The sequence below is a fragment of the Dicentrarchus labrax genome, unplaced genomic scaffold, assembly GCF_905237075.1.
Source record: "Dicentrarchus labrax unplaced genomic scaffold, dlabrax2021, whole genome shotgun sequence".
In the NCBI taxonomy this organism is placed as follows: Eukaryota; Metazoa; Chordata; class Actinopteri; family Moronidae; genus Dicentrarchus; species Dicentrarchus labrax.
Genome location: NW_026136722.1, coordinates 3,916,796 through 3,927,500, shown reverse-complemented (window position 1 = coordinate 3,927,500; position 10,705 = coordinate 3,916,796). Strand labels below are relative to the sequence as shown.

The following is a 10,705-nucleotide window of genomic DNA, read 5'->3' as shown; positions in this document are numbered from 1 at the left end:
TTAAAACAAAAAGCCCCTCTTCCGCTGCAGTAGGCTTCCTGCTATTGTGTGAGAATCAGACACTGTCATTATTTAAAGAAACAAACCGGTGCTTTTGTTTGTTTTAACATTTTTTTTAACATTACCTACAAACCACATCTAGTCACTGTAACGTAACTGCCAACTATTTTATATGTATTTATATGTTTTTAGAGTGACTTGAAACTTTCTTGCAACTAGCATGTAGACTCTTAGTCTTCCTTGTGAAAATATGAGGTCATCTATAGATTTATCATCTACAAATCTCATGGAAAAAACTATAATGCTGTAATGTAATGGCAATTTTTAAGAACCTATACAACCTTTGACCTGGCCATTGACCGCTCTATGTCCAAGTAAACAGTGGGATGTTGAGACTTCACTAAGAAGCCAAGGACATGATCATCTCACCACACTATCTGTCTGTTTACTGTCCCAGAACTCAGGAATGTGTAACTGTGTTAGAGTGACGCTCCAACAGGGATAAAACGATACTGCTTCTTCCAATCGGGGCTCTTTCGGACTTTCACATACGAGAGTGTGTGACGGTTGCGTTGAGACCATTCATGGTCTGGAAGGACCTTACAGAAAGACAAGATCATACTTTGTATGCTTTATTAAACAAATTGCCACCACAGTAGTCAATCTCTCTTTTCTACCGTATCTGTGCCTATTGAATCAGAAATGTTGTATGCTTTGGAAAATGGTTGGCAAAAACCATTATATTGGATATAATATATATATATATATATATATATATATATACTGAGCGTGCAAAGGCCCTATTGTAATTATTATTCGTACCTTTTTTTCTTTTTACTATTAAGGCTCAAGTTCTTTTATTTGAGCTGTATATCCTTTACTCTGCTGACTCTTATACTTGTTTTTAAATGTTCCAGGTGGATCGTGCAGGTGTTTGTGAACTGGCAGTGGGAGGCATCTTCTATGTGGTGGGCGTGGTCTTCTTTAAGAGCGATGGCCTCGTCCCTTTTGCCCACGCCATCTGGCATCTCTTCGTTGCAGCGGGAGCATGCATTCATTATTATGCCATATGGAGGTACCTGTATTTACCAGGGCCACTGCTGCACACATCGAGGTGACTAGGCCACCTAAGATGACGTGATTTCACACGTGTCTGAGGAGAGTGTATTTTAGTCACGAGACCACTGTGTTTTGACAACAACTGACCTGACTCATGTGGCGACACCTGGAGAGATGGTGCTGAGATGATCTGTCAGTATTGACTGCGACAGATCAGATGAAATTCTCCAAAAGCGGGGCCAAAACCACAGGACCAAACTGTTCAACTAAAAATCCTTTCAACATGCTATATGATGAAATTCAACTGAGCCCTGGGTATGAATCTCATCAACACATGGGAGATGTTTGCATAAACAGGGCTACATACAACGTGCCAGGTAGTATAGATTGCCAATATTCAGTTAAAGGAGTTGTTAAACATTTTGGAAAATATGCTAATTAACTTTCTTTATAGAGAGTTAGATGAGAAGATTGACATATGTGGCTAGCCGCTGGTTAGCCTAGCACAAAAAATGGAAACTGAGAACTTTAATCTCTGTAACTGAACAGATGATATACAGTCAGCTAGTAAACTCCACCCTTTCCATATTCCAACCATAAGTGATGTGCCAAAAGTAACCACACAGGAATTATATATTTGTGCTAAACCCCCACTTTTAATAGCCATTTTTGCACAGCAGCAAAACATGAAAATATTGTCACGAATCAACAAGTCATGTTTGGAAAGGCCAAATTCTGTGTGCAAGATGCTGCCCCTGATTTCATAAACAAACATACTCACCATAGGTTGACATTTGACTGTGTTAAGCAATTTGGAGAGACTTAAGGTCACTATATAATAACTGGGTGACACACTGATACGAATTAACAGACACTCACTGTGATTTGTATTTATCATTAATCAGCCTCAAAATAATCTCTAATGATTTTACTGCAATGTGATTCAAAAGATTAAAAGTCTAATCGTACAGCTGATGTCATACTAACTGTATTCTGGGTCAAATGTTAAATTCTCAAACAATGTCGAGGCTATTTCCATTGATTATCTTGTTTAGACGACTATGACTGCCAGTTGTTTTGTTTAAGTGATGCACTCTCAACCTCGAGCACTTTTCTATCAGCAACAGTGATGAATAAAATGTAGAATTTCCTAAAAGCTTCTGAATATGACAGAATTAACAGACGGGCATGTTATACATGTAGATTGTATGTGCACATTTTTATACTTCTTCAAACACTGTTTAGATCACACTTGCAGGTTTTCTCTAACTTTTAGTAGTTAAACTGTTTCTGTTGGCAACAGAGCACTTACTCAGGAAGTAAGCATTTCTTTCTTTTTAAAAAAAATAATCAGATCTATTTTGTAAAGAAATGTTTTCATTGTATTAAAGAAGAGACACTATATTATACTGAGTACACTGTATTTTGTGGATGCCAAAAATGCTTCATTACACCAAGTTTCAATCAGATAATGTGATTTATTTACAAAAATAATGTACAAAAATTAAACAAGATACATTAGTAAGCCCATTTCATAAGGGAATTGATTTTCTTTTAACTGATGCATCTCCATGTGCCAATGAATTATGTGTATGTGAGTGTGTGTGTGTCACTGTGAGTGTGTGAGGTTGGTGAGGGCTCGCAGTTGCAGTGGCATGGCCACGTTGATGTCTCTGTGCCACTGGGGTGTTGTGACATGTGGAGGTGGGGTCAGGACACTCTGAGCCACACCGGGGGCCTTCAGCAGCGACCACAACTCCTCACCTCGCGTTACTATGGCAACAAGGTCCTCTTCATCAGAACACCAGGCAACTGACCCGCCTCTGGTTACCGTTCTTAACTTGGAGAGGAACAGAGACACCCTAAAATAGACAAACACAATTACATTACATTACATGACATACTGTGTGTCTGTATGAATAAATCCTTTCAAAAATCTGTATGGTTGTCAGACACCTGGGTATGAGGTCATGTGATCGTGACGCCAGCTTAGCCAGAGCACTCATTAGAGTGGTAACGACTCTTGGGGCAGGGCAAACCGCTCCAGGTGGTGGGGCAGATGAAGTGATCTCAAACAACACCGCCTCCAACGCCTCAAAACAGGAAGTGATGAGCCTCACGGAGCAGCGAGAGTCACATGACACAGAGAGATACTCTCCCAGCACCCACACCTGAAAGCCAAACAAGTGAAATTTTATTTCGGTGTGAGGTTTTGGCACATTTCATTGTTTAGTGTGATATTTGATCATCGTTCAATACACAGGAAAAGATGCTGAGATGTGAGAACAGCTTGAGATATGAGATGCCGTGACGTTTGAACGGGATCCAAATTACACACAAAGGAAAAAGTATCATCGTTAAAATCTGCAAGATCCTCCTCTTTGCCTTCCTCTGTCTCATGCAGAGCTCTGTCACAGGTTCATTACCACATGTGTATAGATTTCTTCTTTGCTGTAGACGTTGGCTGTGGCTCCAGCAAACTCCAGCAGCTCATGAGACTGGTCCACCACCAGAGATGGGTGGAGCTTGCACAGCCTCAGCAGGTGGCAGCTGAACACCCTGCAGAGAGAGAGTGGACGGAGCGAGTGAGGAGATCAGGGTGAAGACATACAGCAGAGTAACACTTAAGTTCCTCTGTATGTGTTTACCTGTGGATCTCTTTGATGTATTTAGGGATGTTGAGGAGGAGGCTGCTTCTCTCCAGCATGACCAGAACCAAGTGCGCTAAAAGCTTCTCATCGGCAACCTAGAAAGACACACACACACACACACACACACACACACACACACACACACAGTTTATAAACTGAAACTACACATATTAACGTGCAGTTGTTGCAGCTGTAATGAACATTTAATCTCTTCACCGTGGTGACTGTGTTGAAAAAAATGTGCAACAGCACAGGGACAGTCTGGGCACACTGAATAACTCTCGGCCAATCAGCAACCTCAGCTAGCAGCTCATGGAGCGTGCCCAGTCTGTCAATTGTGTCACCTGTGGAGAGATAAAAAAAAGCACAGTGATTAAATGAGTTATTAGCAATGTTTCCAGAATAAAGACCAAAATGTACCAGCTGCTTTCCCCCAGTGAACCTCCAAAATCACTGATGACAGTTTGAACAACCAGTCAACATAGCTGCCGCTACAACCAGAAGTCAGTTAGCTTAGCTTAAAGAGGGCAAAACAGCTAGCATCTGCTACAACCTGCTGGTTGGGGGTTGTCGGAAAGCAAATAAGTGATTTTCCTAAATTGTCAAACTGTTTCTTTAATTGTGCGACTGCGATTACCTGAGCCTGCTTCCCCTCGAAGCAGGAAGAGAAAAAGCCCTCGGAAAGAGGGATTTCGAAATGCATCAAGTGACAGGAGGCAACGCCCGCCTGGCTCAGAGATGGGCAAACAAGCTGACCTGCAACACACACACACACACACACACACACACACACACACACACACACACACACACACACACACACACACACAGTGAGACGGTGGTAAAAAACATGAACATGGTCAAGTCAGTCTGGTAGTCATTTTGGACACTTTTAGGGAAGTTTTGCTCTGATGGGTGCGAGGACCTAAGTTGCAAGACCAGTGTGGCAGAGAGACAGGGCAGATCCAAAAGAGTGTGGAGAAGCTCCACTGCAGTCCCAGCTGTCACCAGAGATGGCAGCAAATCCACAAAGTCATCCACCACCGCCGGGCTGTCCCACGCTAACAACTGCATAGACAGACAGAGAAAGAAAGCAGACAGCTTGTGTATCCCTCACTTGGTAGAAAATGTACTCTTCTCTAGCCTACAGCATGTGTGAACAGTTGAAAATATCTCTGTGTGGATGAGTTTTCTTTGGTTTTCACCTTCAGCAGGTTTGGGAAGGAGTGGGTGTACTGTGGGACTCGGAGCTGCAGGCTCTCGAGGTTCAGTCGAAGGAAGCGTAGAAGCTCATGTGCCAGGAAGTGGTCGTTGAACAACTCGGCAGGGAATCGGCCAAACACCAGGTTCCACACACTCTCACAATCCACTGCAGCCATCTCACCTAAATACGTTCAAATACATTTAAAATTCACATGCTTTCAGTATTAGTCAAACACGGGAATTTTAACTTATATGCATCCATATTTCTGCTTATGTACAACATATGTACTATGTGATTTGGAGAAATACAGACATATGTGGTGTTGAGCACACGGACATGTTGATGTGTATACACACACCATGGTTGAGGTAGAACTGTGCTATGGGCAGCATGACTCTGGCAAACGACAGGTCTGAGCTGAGCCGACCAAAGAGCGCCTTGATGCATGGGAACGTTCTGTAGACCAGTGAGGCATCCTCTACACAAACACAGTCCAGGATACACACCGCCTCCACCAGACACTGAGAGAATAAACAGGACAGAGACAAGAAGGGCACCAGTATACAAATCTGGTTTACAGTGTTTCCAACCAATATTATACACCTGACTGTTATTACTGCTACTGTACTGGAAATACATCAGATGGATGATTATTTAGGGTGGATGTCTTTCCTTAATATTAGTAAAGGGATAGTGATAAATTATATTCAGCCTCACCGCTTTCTGCAGGTCTGCATCTGTCCTTTTGTGTGCCTCTGAGAGAAAGAGAAGAATACACATGAAAACGGTTCACACAAACTCACAGTCAAATATAATGTACAGATACAAAAGAATAGACAACCTTATATGTGCAGAAGTTGTTCATTTAAAATCTGCATTTGCAATTACTTGACTTACTTTTGTCTCTCACTCCCACACGCACACTAGTTTAATGCACACACACTCACTGCGATCGCTCTGTTCGATGAGGCGTTGGCAGTACTGGAACGCCTTCTCCCTCAGGCGCTCTTTTGGAGGCAGCAGTCGGCTGGAGGAGGACGTGGCTGAAACCATAGAAACCACCGACCCATCTATCTCCGACCGGTCATCTGCAACATGGGAGGTCAGGAACGAGAGGTCACGACTATAAGCCTTCTCAAAGAAATTATGATATATTCTGATAAATTCCAGATAATGTATTCTCGGACTGTTTGCTGCCACATCTGAACAGAGAGTAGGAGTTACAAAGATTGGAAAGGTTGTAAACTAATGTTTCAGTCGAAAGGAACTAGTCACCAGAAGCTATAAATCTGCAACTATGTGATTTTGTGAAAAGTTGTGTAAAAACTTTGTCATTGTACAAGAAAATACTTTTCTTCCACCACTGAGTGTTGTAGGGCTTTGGCTCCAGTCTTAAAGGGGTGCTACAAGTTTTACAAACCACCAGATGTCACTGTGCTGCTGTGTTTGAAGTCCAAGTCTATTTTCAGCACAAACAGAAATGAAAGCACCAAGTGACGAGTTGTGATGGCAAAATTACTGTAAATGTAACCAATTCCTGGAAAAAAACATTGCAAATGTTTAGAAAATCACGCTTTTAGGCTGCAATAATCCCTAAAAAAGCCTGCAAAACCCTGGAGGGTCTGGTGCTTTGTTAAAATAGGCCTTTAGACCACTAACATCAACTCACAGAAGTGTCAAGAGGACAATCAAAATAATAAAGGCTGGCTTTATTCTATACACACAGCACAAGCAACAGGTTCAGTAGCTCTTTGCTGGATGTATGTTTAGTATAGTAACTGTCAGAGCAGTGTATTAGTCATTCATCACAGTGATTCATTCATGTTTAAAAACTCATGAGAGGATTAAAAGGAAGATTTAAAGGCGCATACACCTGTGAAAGTGTGGTCAAGAAGTAACAGATCAGCATTTCTGGTGGGATGGTTTGTTAGTTTAAGTGTGCTTGTGAGTCATGATCATATCAAGTGCAGAGAATTGAGATAATTAAGATTAAAGATAAACAGAAGATAAGTGAGATTTTTCTTATTTACAGCCTATTAGAGGCACGTGCATGCAGGGATGGTCCACAAACACACATGTCTTACCATTAGAAAAGGAGTGGGAGTGGGAGAGGGAGAGGCTGAGCTGCAGCCTGTTTGCTGGAGATGATGAAAACACACAGCGAGTGAATTACAGCCTTCCAGGTCAGTACTTTGAGGCTGATGTTCCTTTGTTTGTACTTTGTAGCTATGCATGAAGTAATGAGCCTGTCTAGCATGGGATGGCAACGGGTTGTGGTTTCTGTTGGTGGTAAAGTCATACCAGTGTCAGCTGTGGTGTTGTCATTGGAAACAGAGTGGTAGGTGAGAAGCCAGTGGCGAAGCATGGAAAAGGAATAGACGTTCATCCACTGGTCGTCAGTGAAGCCCTGGCCCACACACAGCACAGTGAAGAAATCCCCCGACACCGTCCCATCCAGCTCTGCTATGGGCGCCGGCTGACAGACAGACACACACACACACACACAAAGACATTAAAGAAGTAGAGCTTAATTTGGAAAAAAACTTAGAGTGTGCTTTACAGGGTGAATATGAAAGTATATTGCTCACCTGACGTGACCTGGGCCCTGTAAAGAATCCTCCGGAGGAAGCTCCGCCTCCCTGAGTGATGCTAGCATAACGCAGCCAGTCGACAAGTTTTTTACTTAAGAGTGTCTCATGATCTGTAGAAAGTCAGGTGGAGAGAAAGAACTGTGTGAAAACTTCTGCTTTATATCCTCTTGGTCACTGATTGGCTTTTTATTTTTTTATTTATTTGTCTGTTACCTTCAGTGAGGCACTGGGGGCAGTGTGTGAGGATGGTGTTGAGGATGGGCAGGGTGTGTGTGAGCGAGTGAGATGGCCCCTCTGATGATCGGCTTTCCAGACTGCGAAGGAGCTGAGCGCAGAGAGACGACAGATCAGCCCTGGATCCAGCCTAATGGGGGTTAAAGTTAGAAAGAGACAGTGTTTGAGTTATAAGTGTAGATTTATGAAAACAAAACAAGCTCCTTTGTGTGCTGAGTCCATGAACAGTCTGTCTCTCTTTTTACAGCCACCAAACAACTTTATTATACAATTCTATACGATAACGGATACCAAAACAAACTACAGTGCTTTTTACTCTTTAAACAAAATCCACTCCATGTTGTCTGAATAGAAAGTAGTGGCAAAATGACTAGTGGATTAATCAATCAGTGAATAATCACCAACAATTAGAGAGGCAACAAACAATATCTTATGGTGAACACAACGTATGAATTACTGCATACCTGTGAGAGCAGCAGGGCAGCAGCGTGGCTGTTCAGTTGACTGACGTTCTCCTGGTTGTAGTTCAGTTCCTGACCAGAGAGAGGTGGTGTCTCTCTCAGCACAGCTGAGCTCAGCACCTGAAGCTGCTCTACAGGTGATGAGAGGAGCGACAGGACCCTCTTCTGAAGCTCTGGAGGCAACCTTTGGTCAATGACAACAGAGAAGACAGGTCGGTGGCAGAGGTGTTATGAATAAAAGTTCATACTGAATATTAAAGAGTTTGGAACATAATCAGAAGATGATTAATGACTCGGAAGGTGAAGGTCGGCATTGTGGCTCTTTGTTTTTTCTGCTTGCTACCTGAGAGGGCAGATGAGATCACCACAGACAGTAAATGGGGGGTTTAGAGGCAGAGACGGAAAGAAGAGGATGGGGGAGTGATGAAGGAAGAATAATAAAGGAGCAACATGAAAGTGTGAATAATTCAACAGGTCTAACATGTGCAGATTAAACTGGATGTGGATGGACTGGAGCTCTTACGTCCTGGTGTACTTGGAGGCAGAGAGGATGAGGTGCAGTCTCTGCAGCGAGTCGACAGTCTCATGACCGAACTCCTTCCCCTGGAGCAGCTTCACTAATCTGCTGTAAAACTTCTGCAGCTCAGACTCCTGGATCTCCCTAGAAAGGACACACGCAGACGTATTGCTCAAACATTGTGCCACCAGATCGACTGACACAATATTAATCAACTCCCTTTTTGACTGTTGATACTTGAGTGTCTTTTATATGTCACCTGGTTATGTCTTTGTGTCACTATTGTCTGTGTTTATGTGATTTTGGGGATGAGCTCATATGGTTATGTCATTGTTTTACTATCTGTTTATGCCTGTATGGCTAAATCTGGCACATTTACACGATGGACTTAGGTGGTCCTTTTAATTAATGTGCATTGTACCTCTATAAATAAGTAAATTTAAATCCTTTACGTCGTTTAGTTGAAAAAAGTAAGATAAATATCCAGTATTTCCGGTTACAGTCTCACAAAAGCAAAGTTTGCTGGTTCCTCTTTTGTGTTTTAAACATATTAAGTTAAATAACGTTACACTATTAAAACCAACAGACGTGAGGATGAAAGTGTTTGTTAGCTGCCGTCCTACCGGTGATAAAGACCCGTAAAAGTAGCGCTAAATTAAAAAAGCTCAGTAAACACAACAATGCTTTGACAGGCTCGCCAGCGTTAGCATAGTTAGCTTAGCAGAAGACATGAAGGCGAGCAGAGTGTGAACCAGCTGAACATGGCGCACAAACTTCTCCTTTTTCTTTTTACCTTGCTTGTTTAATTAAACTCTCGGAGCCGTGAGAGTACATAATGAGAGAAAGTGGTGCATCCCTCCGCTACTGCTGCCCGCACCGGAAGGTAAACAGTGCGGTCGCTAAAGAAGTCCTGAATGGAATCACATGACCATCACTTTGGTTCCGTCTTCACCGCGGAGACGTGATGGAGCAGCACTCCGCCATAATGAGCCATAGTACACAGAAAACCACAATCTCTAGCTTTACATCTGGCTACAGCTTAACAACAACAAATTATTATTTCATTTCATTTCATTTTAGTTGTTATTTGACTTATTATTCTTCTTCAACAGTTCCATTGTCTAAACATGTAGTTAAACACATCTGATTTTACTGTGATGCTAATTAAAAAGGACCAAGCCTGCATATTGATCTTTTACAGCCACTTTTTCATAGGTTGCTAACATACTACAGAAACAAGCTTTAGGCAATTGATTCAAATACTTAAATGCAATTTTTCAGCTATTAAATTTTTTGATGCCTTCCATTTTTACTCTTTTGAAAATGAAGACTTGAAGAAGATGAAGAAGATCTGAATCCACCAATATTGAGACTATTTACTTAAGTAAATAAAATGCCATGAAATAATCAATTTCAAGAAAAGCCCTGCATTCAGATGTTTACTAAAGGATTTAAAAAAAATAGACTCATCAAAAGTTACAGTGCTCATTTTGCGGAATGGCAATTCAAAGCATTAGCCTACTTAACATACTTAACAATATATATATATATATAAATACTCCATTACATTTAATTGGCATGCATTGAAACTACAAGTTAAGCAAACAGCATTATCAGTTAAATGTAGTTGAAGAAATGAAAGTGAATATAAGTTACTCATGATGCAGAAAAATAGCTCAGATGAGTGTTATAGGCCTACTGGATTATTATTAGCACTGTAATCATTTATTGTCAGAGTTGGTTGTGATGGAGCAAATCTCATATACACTGTTGTTGTAGTTTAATTTATAACACCATATTTAATACAAAATGTTGTGCATGTAAAATCTTGAAGACATTCCCCTCCTGCACAGCCTGTACAGGTGCAGTGCGTATTACAATGGCGATAACAACTGATAGCGGCAATTAAGGAGCATTATTTCGAAGCAGGTGCCCGTAATGCAATATATTTATTAAATTACAACATTTCCCTCTGAAGTGTAGCCTCG

General features: G+C 41.6%; 2 protein-coding genes across 3 annotated transcripts in view; one reads left to right on the top strand and one right to left on the bottom strand.

Annotated features, from left to right (window-relative positions):
• Positions 1–2,466, top strand: part of mmd2a (monocyte to macrophage differentiation-associated 2a) — an 8,573-nt gene extending 6,107 nt beyond the window's left edge. The window contains exon 7 of the mRNA XM_051387487.1: positions 918–2,466. Coding sequence (XP_051243447.1) covers positions 918–1,118 — 201 coding nt within the window. The 3' untranslated portion in view covers positions 1,119–2,466. The remainder of the gene's footprint in view (positions 1–917) is intronic.
• A 51-nt stretch (positions 2,467–2,517) lies between these two features.
• Positions 2,518–9,656, bottom strand: ap5z1 (adaptor related protein complex 5 subunit zeta 1). Of its 2 annotated transcripts, XM_051387483.1 has the most exons (18): positions 9,511–9,656; positions 8,724–8,861; positions 8,204–8,384; positions 7,719–7,869; positions 7,503–7,615; positions 7,216–7,390; positions 6,999–7,052; positions 5,862–6,002; positions 5,632–5,669; positions 5,273–5,435; positions 4,916–5,094; positions 4,636–4,778; positions 4,348–4,466; positions 3,927–4,054; positions 3,708–3,805; positions 3,486–3,618; positions 3,016–3,230; positions 2,518–2,921 (listed from the first exon to the last, which is right to left on the bottom strand). In XM_051387483.1, the coding sequence occupies exons 1-18, from the start codon at positions 9,549–9,551 to the stop codon at positions 2,669–2,671; spliced, it is 2,463 nt and encodes an 820-aa protein (XP_051243443.1). In that variant the 5' UTR covers positions 9,552–9,656; the 3' UTR covers positions 2,518–2,668. The 2 variants fall into 2 exon arrangements, with proteins under 2 accessions (XP_051243443.1, XP_051243444.1); XM_051387484.1 differs by lacking the exon at positions 6,999–7,052.
• Between the last annotated feature and the right edge of the window lie 1,049 nt (positions 9,657–10,705).

Excerpts from the sequence above, each read along its gene's own strand:
- ap5z1 (XM_051387483.1), bottom strand. The coding sequence starts at position 9,551 with ATGTACTCTCACGGCTCCGAGAGTTTAATTAAACAAGCAAG. Across the intron at positions 8,385-8,723 it reads GCCTCCAAGTACACCAGGAC|GTTGCCTCCAGAGCTTCAGA; the intron begins GTAAGAGCTCCA and ends CATTGACCAAAG. Across the intron at positions 4,055-4,347 it reads TCGAGGGGAAGCAGGCTCAG|GTGACACAATTGACAGACTG; the intron begins GTAATCGCAGTC and ends ATCTCTCCACAG.